Consider the following 21,043-nt stretch of genomic DNA (forward strand, 5'->3'; position numbering starts at 1 on the left):
TTTTTGTTTGCTGCGCCAGTAACATGGGCAATTAATTTTGTTTTTAAACCTCTCAATTGATTGATCTTTTTACATTTAAAAAATATTTTAATTTTTAAAATTTGAATTCAATCATATATTTATACTTTTAATTTTAAAAAATAATAATAATCATGTGCACACGCTTCTCATCCCCACCCCTTACAACTACAACTATTAAATGGAGATGACTAAAAATCAATTAGTGTAGGATCAGCAAAAAGGCCACTACTTTTTCTCCCTCTCTTCATCTTCTTTTCCACTCTTTACCATGGCTTCAAGCGGAGCTGAAGAAATAGTTCATGATTTTCCATCCATCATTCGAGTTTACAGAGATGGCAGAGTAGAACGACTCCGAGGCACCGATATTGTCCCTCCCTCAACCAATCACGACACCGGTGTCCAATCCAAAGACGTGGTAATCGATCCAGAGACTGGCTTATCTGCCAGGCTCTACCTCCCCAACAACAACCCACATCACAACAAGCTTCCTTTTCTTGTCTACTTCCATGCCGGTGGCTTTTGCATTGAAACCGCTTTCTCTTCTACATACCATAACTATCTCAATTCACTTGTGGCTAAAGCCAAAGTTGTTGTGGTCTCTGTCGATTACAGAAGAGCCCCCGAGCACCCTCTCCCAATCGCCTACGATGATTCTTGGGCCGCTGTCAAGTGGGTTGCTTCTCACTCCTCTGGGGGTGGTGGTGAGGTATGGCTAAAAGATTATGTTGATTTTGATCGCATGTTCTTTGCAGGGCATAGTGCAGGTGCTAACATAGCACACAACATGGGCATTCGGGTAGGGTCGGATGGACCGGATGGAGTGAAGCTTGTTGGGATGGTTTTAATACATCCATATTTTGGAGGGAAGGACCCGATTGGTGGTGAAAAAACTAACATGGGTAGAAAAGCGGTTTGCGACAAACTTTGGGGTTTTGTGAACCCGTCAGCTGAGGACGGGTGTGATGACCCGTTATTCAACCCGGCTAAGGATCCGAAATTGTCGAGCCTGGGTTGCAATAAGTTGTTGGTATGTGTAGGTGAGAAAGATTTGTTGAAGGAAAGAGGGTGTTACTACAAGGAGGAATTGGAGAAGAGTGGGTGGGGAGGGGTGGTGGAGATTGTGGAGTCTGCAGGGGAGGACCATGTATTTCACTTGTTTAACCCGACTTGTGACAGTGCTTTGGCTATGCTGGACCGAGTGGCTTCTTTCTTGAATCAGGACAAGTAATGATGAACGTAGTCATTTGCTTGCAGCTTTTTTTTTTTTAATAAATTGCATCATGTTCCGAATTACTCATAATTATTAAATATGTCTTGAAATTTTTAAATATAAAAATTCTTACATGATGTAATAATTATTAATAATTATTAAATATGTCTTGAAATTTTTAAATATAAAGATTCTCAAATGATCTAATAATTATTAGTAATTTGGGATAAAGAACCAAAATTATTAATAAATATGTCTTGAAATTTTTAAATATAAAGATTCTCAAATGATCTAATAATTATTAGTAATTTGGGATAAAGAACCAAAAAATTTTGGAGACAGTGACCTTTGCCAGATTGCGTGAGACTTGATGTCTTTGTGTCTAGTGAAAATTCAGTTTTTTACTGTTTTTATTCATATATGATGTTATAATGATATTTGATAAATTATGATTATAATAATAAAAATAAAAAATAAAATGTAACACAATTATTGTGAAGAAACTCTCAAATGAGAAAGTGAAACCCAAGACTGAAAGGCAAGTTTGTCCTTTAATTACAATATTTAAGTTTTATTTTCTGTTTTTTAATGTCAACTCTCAAAATTAACACGTAAATCCAGTCAATTTTGACGAAATTAGTAACGAGGAGGTAAAATACAAATTTATTAAAATCATATAGAATCTCTACTACAAAAAATTAAAGTTTTAGAAATTAAAATTTATGGATAAAATTATTTTTTACGGACTAAATATTTTTGTTACAAAAAGTGTCGTTATTATATTTTTAGCAACGGAAATTAAACATTAGTAATGAATTATTATTTTTTTGAAATCAAATTTTGTCTCAAAAAATAAATCATTTTGAGACCAAATTATTTTACTCCTAAAAGTCTATTTATTAGTAACATTTTCAAAATTTTGTCACTTAAAACCTTATTTTTGACTTTTTAAGACGATACTTTAGCGACTATTCTCACTACGACAGAAATTAATTTCTAAATATCATTTATAATAAAATTTTTATTTTTAAAAATCAAAATATTTAATTTCTAAAATTTTTATATGTTATAGTGCTCATTGATTAGTTTAAATGACTAGGAATAAAGTGCTTAAGATCAAAATCGTAATGGTGTCCAGAATTTTTGCCCAATATACGACAAAGCCGAAGATAGGTGCAATTATTATAAAAGAGTATTGTTATTCTAATTTAAGAGATAAAATCATTTTTAAAATTTAATGATGTGATAACGTATTAAAATATCTAAAACAAATTATTTCTCTTCTATTTTTTTTAATCATTAGAGAATTATCTCATTTCTACATCATTCAATTTTCTAATTATAAAATTCCTGTGAAAATTTATAGGGAAAATAACAATCTTAACTATTCTAAATTTTTTCATAAATTTAATATTTTTAGAAGCTACCACTTAATCTTAACTTCTCAAAATTTATATGAGTTCGACAAATTCATCAGCTTTTTCCAATTTTTATCAAATATTTTGCGTCGTTTGATTTGGTTTCAAAATCAATTTTGAAAGATAAATTTTTAAAAAGAATTTTTTAAATTTTAAAATTTATTTAGTTGTATATTTTGAAACAGTAGTGTTATACCCATCAATTGATATACTAATTAGTATACTAACATATGTTACGTATCACTTCAAAACTATGAGCCCAACCATTATACAAGTTATAAAGATCCAAAACTTCTAAAATTATATCATATCATCCATTAGTATACTAATTAATGTGATGCTTTGAGAAGTTGGTAAAAAGATGACTTTTTGGCTTTTTTAGTCTATTTTGTCTTTTTGTGAATAAAAAATGTGAGAAGTGATATGACCTAAAATGGGTAAAAACTAAAAACTAGCTTTTTTTTTGCTTCCTAATATACCAATTTGTGCATATAACATTATTCATTTTGAAAATAGTTTTGTGGTTTTGTAATTTGTGATGATTTGTAATTTTTTTGTAGTTAAATAAATAGATGTGAGAGAAAAAATGATTAATTGATGTGTAAGATATAAGAAAATGAGAAAATAAATAAATAAAAATAAAAAAAGTGATTAAAATAATAAATCAAATAAATTTTAAATTTTGAACTCCCAAAAATTGTTTTCAAAACTAAACTAAGGCCAAGTTTGGCATCCTCCAAAAAATTCAAAAAGTCAAAAAGTCACTATCCTATTTAAGTCACATCATCTTATTTAAGTCACATCACCTCTCTAACACATCACTTCAAACCCAACCCAACCCAAATCCAACCCATATTTCATAAAAAGTCAAAAAGTGCATTTAGTCTTCCCAAACTTGGCCTAAACAAGCCAACATTCCTATAATAAAAGATGTCTTGGAAATGTCTTTAGCAAGCCGGTATCAGGTTGAAAAATCATTTAGATGTTGCTTGGAAATGTCTTTAGCAAGCCGGTATCTGGGTTGAAAAATCATTTAGATGTTGTTTGATGTCGTCAGAAAGCTCACAGACGGTGGTCGGCAGCCGAGCTAGTGACAAAGAGGTGGAGCAAATATGTGATATTGAATACGTATGTGGATGATAACTCAAACGTATATAATAAGGCATTTGAGAAGTTAAATAAATAAATTTTGAGCAAGATATTGTTATGCAAATTTAAAAGTTAGATTTAACTTTCAACTCGAATAATATATCAATCAATTAAGATAATTAAGGTAACACACTTTCTCTCATACTTTTCTTAATTATCAACTAATAATATCAATTACATATCATTAAATTTAAAAAATGAATTTACAAAATAAATTTGTATAACAATTTTCCTTCCAATAGAGAAATGTTCTTTTAGAGAAATAATGACTCTTTTATTTTAGAATAAAAGTGCATACATATGCTATCTCATTTTTTATAAATTTTTTTGCACAAATTTCTTTTACAGTAATGATTCAGACCCCCACAAAATATCATCCCCACTCATTTGTGATTGGTCCAAGTAAGAAAGAAAAAAAATAAAAAATAAAAAATAAAATACAAACACATCATTGATCCACATCACTGTGAGAGTGGTGGGGTCTCCCCAAAAGGGAGCCCCAACATTTTCCTTTCTTTTATATAACACTCTTTGAAAATTCTTACCAATTGACTGGATTGAGATATTTTTCCCTCTCATTATTCAGTTGACATAATAATTTTACGTAGATATCTTCTCTTACAACTACAACTATTCAATTGCAGAAGAGCTCTCGAGCACCTTCTTCCGATCCCATACGATGATTCTTGGGCAGCCGTCAAGTGGGTTGTTTCTCACTCCACTGCTAATGATGGTAAGGTATGATTGAAGGAGTATGTTGATTTTGATCGTGATTTCTTTGCAGGAGATAATGTAGCTCAAATTTCATGCTCTTTTCGGATACGATAATCCTACAGTTCAGACTCCCGTGGTTCTGAATTTGATCTCACAAGTGTAATGTGAAATAGATAAACACAAAAGAGTCCAAATCCGACAAATCTTTTGAAAAATCGATTTTTGAATCAAAATGTCCAAAACGGACTGCTATGCCAGATACAGAGTCGCTACCTAAATATTTTTGGGAAATTGAGGAAACCCATGACTCGTGCCAAAGGCCACATGTCTGTCATCATCAAGATTGTCTCTGTGATAACTCTGCCCCGTATTATGCTAATTGATCCTTATTATGAATGTGATTATGTATTTGATATGATTCTGAGTGCCATTTATATGAATATATGTGGTTTTGAATTTCTATCTATTCACCGTAGGAAAATCTGTTTGATTATCTGCTTTAGAATTTAAATTAAAGGCCCGATCGGCCACAGAAACCGAAATTGACTACGCCATTGTGATTGGCGTAATTTTTAGAGCCTATGGTGAAATTTAATTAAAAATTTATTCGGATCAAATTAAATAGATTAAATTGATGCTATAGTGCTTAATTAATTAGTATCAATAAGTGTGATTAAGGGAGTTTGTATAAAAGGGACCAATATAGACTTATATTCATTTGTTTGAGACTCAAATCAGATTTTGCTCTCGAGAGAGAGAGGACCGAACTTAGAATGAGAGAGGGAGCTCAAATTGAAGGTTTGGTCAAGAGGCTTGAGAATCTTGAAGATACACTCAAGATTTAACTAGAATTTGTGCATATTACAGCTCCTAGGTGAGTAAATTCATGAGTTTGAGCTTGTGATTTTGTGAATTCAAGATTAATGGTGATCAAAAACATGAGTTTTGTTGATTTTGATGAGATTGAAGTCTATATGCACATGCATGCATAGAATTGCTATGAATTGCCATGAATTTACATAATCTAACATGTAGCATGTCAATTATAAAAGATTGAGAGTTGGATCATACATGCAAGCATGGTTTTGTTGAGTTTCATGAGAATAAACACCATTTGCACCACATTTTTGACATGCACGTTTGATTATTGAAGGTATGGAGCTTATGTAAGGTTTGAATGCATGAGTTTTGATTACACAAAAGAAATGTTGAATGATTTGAGAATGTGACCATGATTTTGAGCAATTGGCCTCATATTGCTTGTATACTCATGATATATAATGCATTTGCATGTGTTGAACCAAAATTGTGAGTTTTGGACCCTTGGAGGTCGAGTTTGGACTTGAAGAACAGTTCTGGAAAACTCAGAATTCGACATGTCCGCTCGAGCGGGGAAAGCGCCGCTCGAGCGTGAAATGCAAGCTCCCAGAACTTTTTGCAGACATGGATGTCCGCTCGAGCGGAGAGATTCACACTCGAGCGGGGAGCCATGTAGTGTGACCTTTAGCTCGAGCGTCCGAATTCACACTCGAGCATAAAAATGAGGTAACCAGTACTTTTGTAGACTATAAGGGTCCGCTTGAGCGGTGTAATCCACGCTCAAGCGGGAACCCCTGTTTCAGAAATTTTGTAAAGGTGTTTTGTGTTTCATTTTCCATTCTCTTTCATTTCTGAGCACTCTTAGACATGCATTAAGCATTATAAATGAGTTAAAAGGATAAGAACGAAGCCTAAGGGGAATATATGAATTAAGAACGGATTGAATTGTTTGTGACCCATTGTGTTCATAAAATGTGTAGGGTCAAGCGCGAGGGCAAATCCATCGGCAGATCACTGTGAGTAATATCTTAATAAAGATATCTGAAGTATGTTATTTGTCCAATTGTTTACCTCCATATAAGTCTTATAAGTTTGTTACTTTGAATTGTGGGCAAATGTTGTATATGCCGAATGAATAGACCAAAGGCCGTATGACACGAATGAATGGGCCAAAGGCCGTATGACATGAATGAATGGGCCGAAGGCCGTTTGACATGAACGAATGAATGAATGGGCCGAAAGCCGTCTGACACGAATGATAGTCCGACATGAATGATAGTCTGACATATAAATGATTGGGCCAAAGCCCGTCTGACACGAATGATAGTCTGACATGAATGATAGTTTGGCACGAATGATAGTCTGACATGAATGATAATCTGACACAAATGATAGTCTAACATGAATGATAGTCTGACATATGAATGATTGGGCCAAAGGTCGTCTGACATGAGTGATAGTTAGTATGAACGAGTGGGCCAAAGGCCGTCGGATATGAACGATTAGGCCGAAGGCCATCGGATTTGAACGATTGGGCCAAAGGCCGTCAGATACGAACGATTGGGCCAAAATGCCATTAGACATGAATGGATGGCCCAAAGGCTGTCGGATATGAGTTAATTGGGCCCGAGGCCGTTTGATACGTCTAGAACTTTAGTCGATTGATACATTAAATAGAAACATGAATTGGGCCCAAGGCCGTCTGATGTGACCGTCTCAAAGATTGTTCATGTGTCTTCCTTATTTGATATTATTCACTAGGCTTTCGCTTACACTCATTCATGTCTATGTAGGTGAGCCAAGGGACGTCCAAACCGAGCCTCGATGAAATATGTGAGAAATAGTCAAGGTTTTGGAGAGTCAGCCCAAACCTCTCATGCACGAGACTTGTCTTCGCCTCTTTTGTTCTTTTGATATAGTTTTGTCATATTGGCGAAAACATCGGATTACTTTTGTATATAAATCTTGGGTTTGACTGACGTAGACTTGAATGATCCTATGTATGTATAGAACTTTGTGTTATTACCCCTTTGATGTGAGTTATTAACAGAGATATATATATGTGGACTGTTATGATGTGCCATGTAAGCACAGCTCTATGGATAAAAGTTTTAAATTTGTTTCTGTTTGGCCCTTTTACTCTGATGAGATATGTCTTGTTTGGTTTGAAGCCGTAGGTAATCCCTTGATTACTAGCCGGTTATGTCCTTAACCCATAGGGGCGGATTCGGGTCATGACAGTCTCAGCTCGGGAACTTAGGTACAAAAGGGAAAGGTCATGAATTGAGCACTCCACTCGCCCGATCAAAGATCGACCTTTACTAATTATGATGTGAATCTTATTTAAATTATATACTCTTGTTCCGGTTATTAGGCTATTGTTACTATGTGATATGCACACAAGTATAGACCAATTTGTAAAAAATTGGAACACTTTGGTGCCGTTTGGTAACACTTACGTTTTCAGTTTTTTGTTTATATTTACAAAAAATTTTAAAACTCAAATAAAAACTTGTTTGGTAAAATTTTTGATTTATAAATCAGTGGTCTCAGTTTATAAATTTGGCCAAAAAATGTAAACTCAAAAAATGTGTTTCCGTTTTGAGTTTTCAGATTTTTTTTTTTTTTACCACCCAACACTAGCCACCACTCGCCACTATTTTCCACCACCGTCTTCCGCCACCACCACCCACCACCCACCCCCTACCACCACCTGCCACCACCGCTTACCACCCACCTGCCACCCACGCGCCACCCCCCACCTGTCACCCACGCGCCACCACCACCTACCACCCACCTGCCATTCACCCGCCACCCCCACCACCCGCCACTATCATTCACCGTCTGCCACCACCACCCGCCACCACTCACCACCCACCTGCCACCCACTTGCCACCACTACCACCACTACCCACCACCACCTACCACCACCACCCGCCACCTACCACCACCTGCCACCACCACCCGCTACCCACCATCCGCCGCCGTCACCCACTCACCCACCACCCGCCATCTGCCACCCACCTGCCACCACCACCCGTCATCCGCCATCCGTCACCCATCTGCCACCACCACCCGCCACTGTCACCCACCCACCCACTATCACCACCCACCACCACCACCCACCATCACCACCCACCACCACTACCCACCCGCCACCACCACCCACCATCACCACCCACCACCACTACCCACCCGCCACCACCCACCATCCATCACCCACCTGCCACCACCACCACCACCACCACCACTCACTCGCTACCACCCACCACCCGCCACCATCACCAATCCACCCACCACCACCAGCCGCCACCTACCCCCACCACCACCCCCCGCCACCACCCATCACCACCACCCGTCATCTGCCACCCACCTGCCACCACCACCCACTCGCTACCACCCGCCACTGTCACCACTTTCCACCACCGTCTTCCTCCGCCACTTGCCATTTCTCACTTTTTTTTATATTTTTAAATTTTTTAAAACATTTTTTCAATTACCAAACGCATTTGTAGTTTATGTTTTTCTAAAAATAAACAAAAGCCAGTTTATAAATTTTTTGTAAATATAAACTGAAAACGTAAACGTTACCAAACATACCCTTTGATTTCATGTTTGTTTTGAAACTTGTTTCAAATATGTACCACTTGAAAAAATGATCTCATATGCACATTTGATCAAATTATTTTAATTCAAGCAATTAGCCTTCATCCACATGCATTCAAGCAATTTATCACTTAAGCACTTAGCCTCATGATAAGCATACTAGACATGGCAACAATACTAGACATGGCAACAATCACACTTATGCGATATGCAAAAGTACAAAAATGCTCACCTCGTGCTCCAAGGCATGACTAATGCAACACATGCGATATAGTGCAACTAATATGCTCAGCTACTAATTATGACATGTAAGTCAATTTGATAACATGAGGTTTAAACACGTATTCAACAAAGTATGTAAACTACTATGCTTTGTTAGAATGATGAACCAAGCTTTGATGCATGTAAGACAAGTGGATGCAAATCATGGAGTATGCTAAAAGAAACATGATGTTCTACACTATCCATCGTAAGCGGATAAATAAAATGGAGAAAGATGTGGGGTTAGAAGACATGCACATTATTACATCTTGGCCTTCGCGCAAGAGGGTCTGAATAAATAGACTAGCTAATTAATTACGTAATTAACTAACTATTACAAACTAAAATAAAATAAATTAGCTAAGCTACTTAACAAATTATTATTACAACAGCAAAGTTAACTAACTATTCTAGCTAATTAGTTACAAATCCACTACTTCAAGCATAACATACTAATATTACAACATCATTTCACAGATCCCAAGACTCAAGGGATGGCTCATGAGTGGATGTGGATTTCTACCCGAAAAAACTCTTCGTTTTGTTACTAGAATGCCTTTGTTGCACAATTAGAAAATTGCCTCTGCTTTGCTCTGCCGGAAAAAGGACACTGCCTGCCTGGGAAAAGTGGCCTGTAACCCAGAAGTAGTGGCCGGCCACCTACTAAAAGTGGGTTGTCGTCCAGTAAAAGTGGTCTGCTGGCCACTAATGTTGTTTTTTTTCCTACAGCAACAGAGGACAAACAGAGCACAACCAAAGTATTCTAAGACGATGTTTGTCCACCATGCCTCTCTTTATCAACAAACAGGTCAAATGAGAGATAAGCTTGGTTCGCAAGCTATCAATCGACGCAATTTCATTGCGTGACGACTTATGAACCAAGGGACACAATTTCAATAAATGGTAAGAAAAGAGTAACCAAAACCTCCACCCTATCATAGATTTATCAAGATAAGTGGTTAACCTTGGAAATTTGAACCATTTCATCATTAGCAAGTATGAAATGACCCAAGTTTTCATGTGTTCAATTAACGTCCAATTGAACACTAAATTGCTTTATTATCTTGCATCACTTTTAGTCTCAATTTTATTACTTCATTCCAATTACCATCAATTCATTAGTTCATTTAAGTCTAATAATGAGCTTTAAGTCCTCTAATGGAAAAGAGCATCAAACAAAGAGTTGTTTTGGGCATAAGAAAGACACCATGCAATTGGTAATGAACCCCCAAAGGGATTAAACCATTAAGCATGATACCTCTATCTCAAGCTTAAACAAGCAATTAGTTTGAAACAACTTTCAAAACATAGAAAAAAAAACAAGAAATGAGGGAGGTTGCAGAGGTGATTAGGGATGAATACAACTATAGAAAGCAAGAAATAAATACTATTAACTCAAATAGGTTGGTGGCTACGGCCTAAACCACCAAACCTATGAGGACCATTACACTACAAGCCTACAATACAAAGCATACATAAAAAAACGGTCCTAAAATAGGCTAGAACAGTGCTGGAATTGAAGCCAAAAAAGTTAAAAGAGTAAGCTACAACATAGAGGAAGTTAAGCTAGTAAGCAAACACAAGGAGGGGAGGCTACCCCCTCAATTTTTGAGATTTCAAAACATGATTTTAGCCTCTGAAAAACCTCTAAAATTCAATAGTAAAAAGTTCAAAAAAAGATAATAGAAAGGTGGAAAACACAAGGGCAAAGGCTTAAGAAGTTAGGTGTAAAGAAGGGTGATCCACCCCTCCACCCTTAATGGCCTTAGACCACAAGTTTCAGCCCAGAAATTCAGTGTCAAAAATAGTCCAAAAAGCAATAGAAAAGATGGCAAATAAAGAAGGGAAACTAGTTAAGGATTATATCTCTTGAAGAGAGGTACCCTCTTTGAGTTACAAACCAAAACCTCAGCACAAATACTACAATGTTTGGTTTAGAGTGTATAGGCAAGGAGTGAAGAACTTGCAAGAGAGATAGAGAATTATAGAGAGAGAAATATTTTTGCTCCTAAATTTTCCTAACCTTTTAAAATGTGAGAGAGGGTCCTTTATATATAGAAAAACATTAGACCACCTCAGAAAATATATATACAAACACGTATGGACTGGTGCATGCATCTGTGGAAACAGCTAGCACAGCTGGCAAAAAGATCTAAAAAAACACACAAGTGGCCAGCAGGCCACAAATAGTGCATTGCCAGCCCCTATCAATGGCCGACAGTCTACACTAATGGGTCTGCAGGTCCCAGGATGTTTAGGCTTGAAAAACTGCTGTTTTGGTCCAAAAATGAGGCAAAAGGTTCATACGGTTTTGAGGCTCAAAGCTGAGGCATTCTGATGAGAACTTCGAGCATTTGACAAGCAGATACAAATTCATCATTGGGTGTGCAATCAGTGGCGCCCAAGTCGTAAGGGCGGTTAAAAATGGGATGTCTACAAATAACGTAAGTGGTAACATAATACACAATATGGGCATACGGGTCGAATGGGCTGGATGGAGTAAAGCTTGCTAGGATGGTTTTAATCCACTCGCATATTGAGGGAAAGGACCTGATTGGTGGTGAGAAAGCTAGCATGGATTGAAAAGCAGCTTTAGACAAATTTTGGGTCTTTATCAACCTATTGACGAGTGGGTCTAATGACCCATTATTCAACCCGGCTAAGAATCCAAAACTTTCTAGCTTAGGTTATAACAAGGTATTGGTATGTGTAGCTGAGAAAGATTTTTTGAAGGATAGGGATTCGTATTACAAGAAGGTTATTATATTTTTTTTATTGGCAATCTCGTTTAACAAAACTCCTTTCAGTTGTAATTTTATTCGTTCTTTTATTTCAGTGAGGCTATAAGTATTTAGATACGAATCCAACCAGAATTGTGCCTATGCAGAGTAAAGGAGTTTGTGATGTTAATCATATCATGTTTGTGACTTCACTGACTATGTCGGAAATCGAAGTTGTTTGTCTGCTCGAGCAGCCGATTGTGTGCTCAAGCGAAGATGCAATTCTTTCAGAAGTTTCACTTACCTACAAAAGTACAAGGAGTTGGATATTTATGCTAGAGTGGTCTTTCCTGCGCTCAAGCGTAGACCCTTGTTCTGAAACACGCGTTTTAGTTAGTCTGCCCAAGCGGCTATTTCTATGCTCAAGCGAAGATCATGATTCTATTTTCTATAAATCTGCGATTAATTCCATTTCTAGGGTACGACTTCCAGTTCTTCTTCTTGGATATTAGGGTTTTCATCTTGAGCTTCTTTACTTGTTTCCTTTGATATCTGTGAAAGTTTATATCATGAATTGAGTGGATTGTATTAAAGGGGTTTTGTTTATTTTATTTTATTCACAAAAGAGAGATTGGTTCTTCGGTGGATTCGGTGGAATTTGGGCCTAAAGCTTTGGTGAATTCTGGAGTGGCTCATCTTCGGTGGATTCTATGGAATTTGGGCCTGAAGCTTTGGTAGATTCCAAAGTGGCTCATCATAGTGGATTCGACATTGGCGTTGTGGATTCAACGTTGGGCAAGACAATTCTAAGATGAAGATGGTGGTGGAAGAGACATATAGAGGTCGGTTTAATTTAGGCTTAGATTTGCTAAGTAATTGAGAGTACACTTGTGTAATTCATTTTTGTCTTCTTAGTGAATTATTTTGTGGTTTTTACCCGTGGTTTTTTTTTTTTATCATAATTAGAGGTGCTCCAATTGTGGTTTTTTCACATTAAATCGTTGTGTTGATTTATCTTTGATTGTTTGATTAGAATTGTTATTTAAAATTGATACATAATCACAAATAAACATCTTAGGGATTTTTAGTTTTTTAAGAGGTGTTGGAGAAGAGTGGGTACTGAGGAGTGGTGGAGGCTATGGAAGCTCCAGGTGAGGGCCATGTGTTCCACTTATTTAACCCAACTTGTGATAATGCTGTGGCTATGCTCAAACGAGTGGCTTCTTTCTTGAATGAGAGCAAATCCTAGTTGAATGTGTTATGTTGAAAACGAACTTACCTCTATAGTTAATTTTTTTATTTATTTTTTAACAATAACTTTAAGGGTATAGAAAATCAAATACAGAGTGACACATAAAATGTGAGTTTTACATGTGAGTCCTATCTGTTTTGAAACTTCTATGTTTTATTCTACTTTATTTTTGGTTTCTATGTTTTTAATGTTGCTTTTTTCTTTTCTTTTTGAGAAAATTGGTGATAAATCCAATTTAAATGGTGTATAAGACATTAGGTCCAGTGTATTTTTTTATTGATGAGAGATCTACCATTTGTGAAATAGTTTAGTGAGAGGTGCTTTTACTTATTTTGAAGGACATTTTATTTTTAATTTTATCCCTTAATTTATCTATTGACTTTTTTTATCTGTTGACTTTTGTTGACTATCTATTCAAATTTCTTTCTATCTGTTCAAAATTTTCCATATCTGTTCAAATTTTATATCTATCAATTCAATTTTTTCCTTTGTCTGTTCAAATATCTATCCAAATTTTATTATCTACTCAAGTTTTTTCTATTCATCCGTTTAAATCCGTCTATCTATTCAATTTTTCTCAGTTCAAATTTTATTATCTATTTAATTTTTTCATTTATTTGCTTAAAATTATCTGTTGAATTTTTTTTATCTATTTTATTTTTTTATCTGTTCAAATTTTAAACATATTTTATGATCTATTATCTCTCTCTCATCATTTATCTGTTCAACACAAAAACAAAAATAAAAACTATCTTTCTTTTCTCTCTGTAACAGAAACAAAATTCATATGTTTGATCATGATCATCAACACTAACACCAACACCAGATCAATTAATCAACAACTAAACTAAAAAATAAAATAAAAAAATGAATCTGAGCTACAACTCAAAGCAACATATAAATATATAATTTTTATCTGTCACAGATCTAATATCTATAACAGATCTAATATAAAAAAAAAAAATCTAAGCTACACACACACACACACATAGATATATATATATATATACACATATATAACAGATCTGATATCCGAGATCGAAGGAGACCATACAGATTTGAGATATGTGTGGATTTGAGGCAACATTCCATATTTCGAACCTGAGATCGATGACAAAAAACCCTAAGTAGGTGTGTGGCATGCACTAAAAAAGTGCAGTTTTTTTTTGCATACATACATTTATTTGGGTCACATCAATCAACATCTACCAACGTCTCATCTCTACTTTTCTACTCATTTTCTCTACTTTTCTACACATTTTTTTTATTTATAAAAAGTCAAAAAATGCACTCATTTAAAACATTTCAAACCACCCCTAAGTGCGGCGCCATGGATGTGGCACAGAGAGAGAGAGAGAGAACGAGACATGTTATCAGATCTGATATGTTCAAATCGTTTCTCAAACAATATAGATCTAGTTATAGCAGAACAGTGACGGACGCCATAAAAAAAGTCGAAAGTCACCAGACGTCGTGAAACCCTAGTTGTGGTGGTGGCCATGGTTGGTAGCTGTGGTGGTTATTGGCAGTGGAGGTGGCAACGGCAGTGGGTGAGAGTTAGAAAGAGAGAGAGAGTGCGTCATCGTAAAAGGAGAGAGAGAAAGTGTGTAATCTGCGAAGAGAAAGAGGGAGAAATGAGAGAGAGAAAATAGTTTGGTTAGGGTTTTGATTTTGAGAACCATGTATATATATACATGGGTATTTTTGTCATTTCACAAAGGCTTGTCCTCGTGGACATGCTAAAATAACAAGGGGACTTTTGAGGTGTCACGACCTAACCCTAGGGGCTCAGGGCATGGAATCGCAACTTACTAATTTATTTATAGCAAATTAAATGGCGCAGGCGGAGGCAAATAAAAATAATTAAACATAAAATTTACTTCATTCTACTATTTTAATAAGAGAAAATATATCTATAGGGCTTTTATTTATTTATGTTTTTATTATGCAGTGATCGACCCTCAGTAAATAAAAAATAAAAGGAAGAAAAGAAAAAAAAGCCAAAATAGTGGATCAGCATCAATTCTTGCTCAGGTTCCACTACATGAGGTTACAGATCTTCCTTACATCTCGTCACCTAAAAGGGTAACAGTTATAAGTACACAGCAAAGTGAGAAATATTATGCCAGGAGTATAGGGAATACAAAGTAACCATAGATAGTTAGTTAAGTTAAAACATTTACATAACTTAATTTGAATAAACAAATTATTCAAAGTGTTAGAAATTGAAATACGAAAATTATGTAAATAAATAACCATAATCACGGTACAAAACATAACAGAACAGATGTCACAGAAATGACAGTCAAAACAGAGATCAATGGATCCATGACGAATAGAAGACCACAATGTGGCTAAACAGAGGCCAATGGTTATTTAAATTTCCCAAGGCATTGGACTCCCATAGTGGTACTTACAAAATATAATTGTTTATAAGGTCATTGTCAAATATTTTCTAAAATTTAAACAAACATATCCATGGGTTCCATTTAAACAAATAAAGTTCAAAAAATAATTCACATAATTGAAATATTAATATAATTTATAAATATAACTTATATAAAATAAATTATGGTAAGTCAAAACATACGTAAAATATATTATGGTGAGTCAAGATATAATATAATTCACCTTAATATTAATTCTTACCATTTCCCTCCTATTTACGCTAGCTTCTCGACACCATTTCCTTCCTCTTTTCTATCTTTTTTTTTTTTTTTTCTTCTTTTTCCCTCATTTCTTTACTCAATTCACAGCCCCCACCCCCTTATATATACACAAGCACATGATGCCTAAAAATAATGACTCACTTCCCCTGAGGCCTAGATAACACAAGTGGTGCAACATCCTGGAGAGATTTACAAATCTTCTTAATTAATTGTTAGTTAATTGATGTTAGCCTTATCACTTGCTATTAGCCTTATCATACTTTTTTTTTTTTGATCGGCAAAGAAAAATTTCATTTAACAGCATGAAATTAAAAGTACAGGAAGATGAGATGCATCGAGAGAAATTCAGAAGTATAAAAATACCCTTACTATTGCTACTCGCATCCAAACAACCAACCCTTAAGTCTCTCGATTTTTTAATTAAAAAGTTAAGAAGAACTTAACTAGAAAATAAAAAACATGAATCCCCACAAAAACTCACAAAAGCACCCAAACCAAACTAAAAAAAAAACTAACTAAACAAGACCCACAGCAGCCCACGGCTCTAACTAGAAAATTCAAATTCAAACCAACGTCCAATCAGCAACCCACGCCTCTGCCAAGACCACGTCTCTGCTGCTACAGCTCCCCATGCCTCACGCCTCTGCTGCATCAACTCCCCATGCCTCTGCTGCGTCAACACCCCACTCCGTCCAAGAAAAACACCAACGCCACCACCGGGAAGACTACACCTCCTCTGCCAAACTCCCAATGCCCACTCCATGCTGCTGCTACTCCTCTCCTCAACTTCTATCTCACACCCAATACCCTTTGCCAAACTCCCAATGCCCACTCCAAGCTACTACTACTCCTCTCCTTATCTTCAATCTCACACCCAATACCCTCTGCCACACTCCATAACCAACAAGTCTTCAATCTCACGCCACCCAATACCCTCTGCCAAACGCCCAGTGCCCACTCCATGCTGCTACTTCTCCTCTCATCATCTTCTAACTCACACCCAATACCCTCTGCCAAACTCCATAACCAACAGGTCTTCAGTCTCACGCCGCGGATCCGCACACCCACCGAACATCGACCACCCGCTGGGACACCTCCAAACAAATGGTAGAACTTCACCCCTCAAACTCTCACTCGAGGAGGAGCGCTCGAGTGACAACCGGACAGAAACTGGAACGCCTACGATACCCTTGTTTCCACCCAAAAAGCGCACCCCTCAAACTCCTACTCGCCAAAGAGCGCTCGAGTGAAATACCTCCCTGCTGAATCAGATATTACGGCAAGGTTGAAACACATGAGGACAAACTGAAGACAAAACAAAAACACACCAAACTCTCCCGCAGCAACGAAACACACCTAGGTGGGTAGAACCGGGGGACTCAATATTATTGAAAAGACAAACTAACAAAACAAAGGGAAAAGCGAGCTAGGCCAGCCGACCGCCATAGCCAAAGGCGGCGGCCAGCCGGCCCAAAAAAGAGACCGGAGAAGGAGGTTTTTAGAGAAGGAAAAGAGAGGTTTTTTTTCTGTGAAGTGCTCTTATTAGCCTTATCATACTTGGTATGCTTATTATTAGTATTACTATTTCCCACTATTATTATCATTATTATTCTTATTCCATATATTTATTTTATTATTATTGTTATTATTATTTATTTATTTATTATTTTAATAATATATTATCACATATAACCACAATTATATATAGTTATAAATATTTATGTGATATTTAATTAAACGTTCAGGGTGTCATATGAAGGAAATTCTATTTCCATGCAGCTATTTACCTCAGTACACATCATTTCTCAATACACACACTTATAAATTTAATTAGGTATTATTTGTCTCATCTCACAAACTACATATTCCAATTATAACCCTAAACTCAAATATTGTACACACTTTTTACCCAAGCACACACCCACACATCCACCGTGTAAAATAAATTGATGTATTATTATTGATTTGTGTATATTACAAGATTGATGTATTTACAAAGAGATTTACACTCTCTTTATAGAGAGGAGAAAGCCAACATTGGGTGCCAATTGAGGCACCGAAAGCATAAAGCAAACTAAACATAATGATACCACTAGCATCACTAACATATAATATTAACATATTTTAACAGCCCCCCGCAAACTCAAGGAGGATAGAAACTAACCAACTTGAGTTTGGAGAGAGTCACAAAACAGAAAAATAAACTGATAAATAAAACAGGATAGGAGACACGGTATGGTCGTGTCAGACCGATGTAGCAGACAGTTTATGGGGTCGTGTCGGACCGATGTAGCAGACAGTTTATGGGGTCATGTCGGACCGTTGTAGCAGACAGTTTACGGGGTCATGTCGGACCGTTGTAGCAGACACTGTGTGGTCGTGTCAGACCGTTGTTGTAGAAGCTAACCGGAATAAATGTCGGGACAGTTTACGGGGTCATGTCGGACCGTTGTAGAAGCTGACCGGAATCAATGTCGGGACAGTTTACGGGGTCATGTCGGACCGTTGTAGAAGCTGACCGGAATCAATGTCGGGACAGTTTACGGGGTCATGTCGGACCGATGTAGAAGCTGACCGGAATCAATGTCGGGACAGTTTACGGGGTCATGTCGGACCGTTGTAGAAGAGGTTGTGGTGGTGCACCAAGGGGGCGACTTAGGGAGTGCGCCATGAGCGACTTATACATGATACTGTATATAACCCCCCCTCAAACTCAAATAGGTGTGAAGATAGAAACCTATTTGAGGTTGAAACAAAGGGATTAATAAAGCTGACCGGGGTAGAAGACACTGTATGAGTGGGTAGATAGGCGGCCCAAAAAAAATATACATGTAGATATATATCGAGCCTTCAAAAGTCGTGCCCTCAAAAGGCGTGCCCACTTTATCAAAAGATGTGCCATGAAAAGGCGGGCCAGATATGATGGCGAGGCACGTGAGTGCCTTGGCTGGCGTGCCCGTTTGTCTGGCATCAAGAGGCGCGCGATGCGCGTGGCTGCCTCGGCTATTTAACCAAGACAGAGCCTGAGGCCGAGGCAGAAGCAAGAAACCTGCGAAATCCTCTGTAAAACTCTTCGTTGTGCTGAGAGAGAGAGGCTGTAACACTGTTGTGCTGAGAGAGAGAGTCTGTAACACTCTGTTGCGAGAGAAAATGGCTTCGTCGTCCCGTGGTCTGCTGACTCTCTTTCCCGACCTCAACGAGTCAACAAGAGAGATAACGGGTGCGGTGTCCCGTGAACCTCAACCAAACACCACTGGGTTTGCTCCGTTGAACTTTCCGATGCAGTCGGTGGAGCAAAAAATGGCAGTGCAAACGGATGTGGAGGCTAATCAGTATACTTTGAAGGCATGTGTGGAGTCCATGACGACGGTCACAAACTTGTCGCACCGGCTGCAGAGTAGGACAAATGAGGTGCAGCAATTAAACGCCCAACTGGCTCTGCTCCAACGCATGTATAAGGATGCGCGAGCAGAGATAAGCGTGCTAAGGGCAGAAAACAAGGAGCTGAAGCGGAAGGCCACCGTGATGTTCCGATTTGGAGGTCCGCCATATGCTGCAGTGGAGGAGCAGGGAGTAGTGATCGTGCCCAGTGGAGTGGGAAACACGGAGGCAACACCGTCAAGGGCCGGCCAGGACGGAGGCAAGAAGAAAAGACCGGCGGCAGAGTAGAGAAGAAAAATCCCGCCTGTGGATGAGGTTGTTGGGTATGGGTGGTGTTTGTTTTGTTTTTGTGTTTTTTTTTTTTTTTTTTTTTTTTTTTTGTGTAAAATGGATCGGGGTGAGTCCCGACAGGAATAAAATGAATTTGGTGTGCAGTTCGTCCAGTTCGTCTTCTTCGTCTGTTTGTTTTTTTTTTTTTTTTTTTTTTAAGTAAAATGGAAGATAAAATAAAATAAAAAAAAGTAAAATGGTGTGGTGGGAACGTGGTGTGGTTTGTTGAATTCTACGAAAAAGCAAAAAGCAAAGAAAGTGGTGTACTCTCTGGCCCACGAAAAAGCAAAGAAAAATAATTAGAGAGTGGTATAGTGGGAACTTCTTTTTAGGGTTTCACATGTTGATGAGACTTCCCCCCCCCCTCGATGGATGACAGTGGGATGTGGCAAAGTCATTGTTGTGCTGTGAGTCGGTTGTCCATGAAAAACCTGAGGAGCTGAGTGGCGAACGGAGTGAGGCTGCAAATGTTCAAACACAGGAAACAGACTCCCCATATTCACAGACTCTCTCTCACTCTTCCCTGAAAAAGCTTCACCACCATTAACGCTGTCTCGGCCGTTGTCTAAGCTCAAACCTAACGGAATAAACGGCTGATGGAAGCCGCCGCCGCCGCCGGCGGAGCTGAGCGGGGAGGGCGTAGCTTGAGATGAGCGGACATCGGGTCCAGCCAAGCCGGCGGCGTAAGAAGGGATGGCGAGGATTTGCTCGAGGAAGTCGTCGGTGTAGCTCTCCGATGGGTTGGTTGACATGCCGGAGATGAGGAGAGAGAGAGAGAGAGAGAGTGGTGTCGGAGATGGGGGAAACAGATTGATAGGGTCTGTTTGGGGGTGGGGGAAGATTTTTAAAGTAAAATTCCCTTGCGGTTTTTGCGTCGACCCATGATGGCGATCGATGCTCCATGCTTGCCCAACTGTGTGGATATCTCTCTCTCTCAATTTTACAAACAGAGACGACACAGTTATTTCTTGGTTGGAGGATGAACATGAAGACAACTTTGATTTTGAACGACTGCCTTCAAAATGAGATCTGGAAACTGAGAGAGTGACAGCTTCCTTCTGAAGAGAAAGAGAGCCAGAGCCCTCAGCCCATGTGTGTGTTGTGGTGTTTGTGTGTATGGCAGTGTGTGGATCAATATGTGACGCTTCTGCTAACTCCGAATCAAAACAGCGGGAGAGAAGGTATGTGTAGAGGTCCGGCGGGCGGCCAAGGCGAGACTGCCGCCCGCCGGTGAAGCAGAATGACTAGGTTGTTAACCTAGCTCTGATACCATGTAAAATAAATTGATGTATTATTATTGATTTGTGTATATTACAAGATTGATGTATTTACAAAGAGATTTACACTCTCTTTATAGAGAGGAGAAAGCCAACATTGGGTGCCAATTGAGGCACCGAAAGCATAAAGCAAACTAAACATAATGATACCACTAGCATCACTAACATATAATATTAACATATTTTAACACACCGAAAAAGCCATTCAAAGGTAAA

General features: G+C 37.9%; 1 protein-coding gene across 1 annotated transcript; it reads left to right on the top strand.

The window, feature by feature from the left end:
- The first annotated feature begins 224 nt into the window (after positions 1–224).
- Positions 225–1,420, top strand: LOC114300266 (putative carboxylesterase 12). The gene has a single exon (XM_028245142.2). It carries the CDS (start codon positions 290–292, stop codon positions 1,247–1,249), a length of 960 nt encoding a protein of 319 aa, XP_028100943.2. The 5' UTR covers positions 225–289; the 3' UTR covers positions 1,250–1,420.
- The last annotated feature ends 19,623 nt before the right edge of the window (positions 1,421–21,043 follow it).

This window comes from Camellia sinensis, chromosome 2 (genome assembly GCF_055761805.1).
Source record: "Camellia sinensis isolate YWXY chromosome 2, ASM5576180v1, whole genome shotgun sequence".
NCBI classification, from domain to species: domain Eukaryota; kingdom Viridiplantae; phylum Streptophyta; class Magnoliopsida; order Ericales; family Theaceae; genus Camellia; species Camellia sinensis.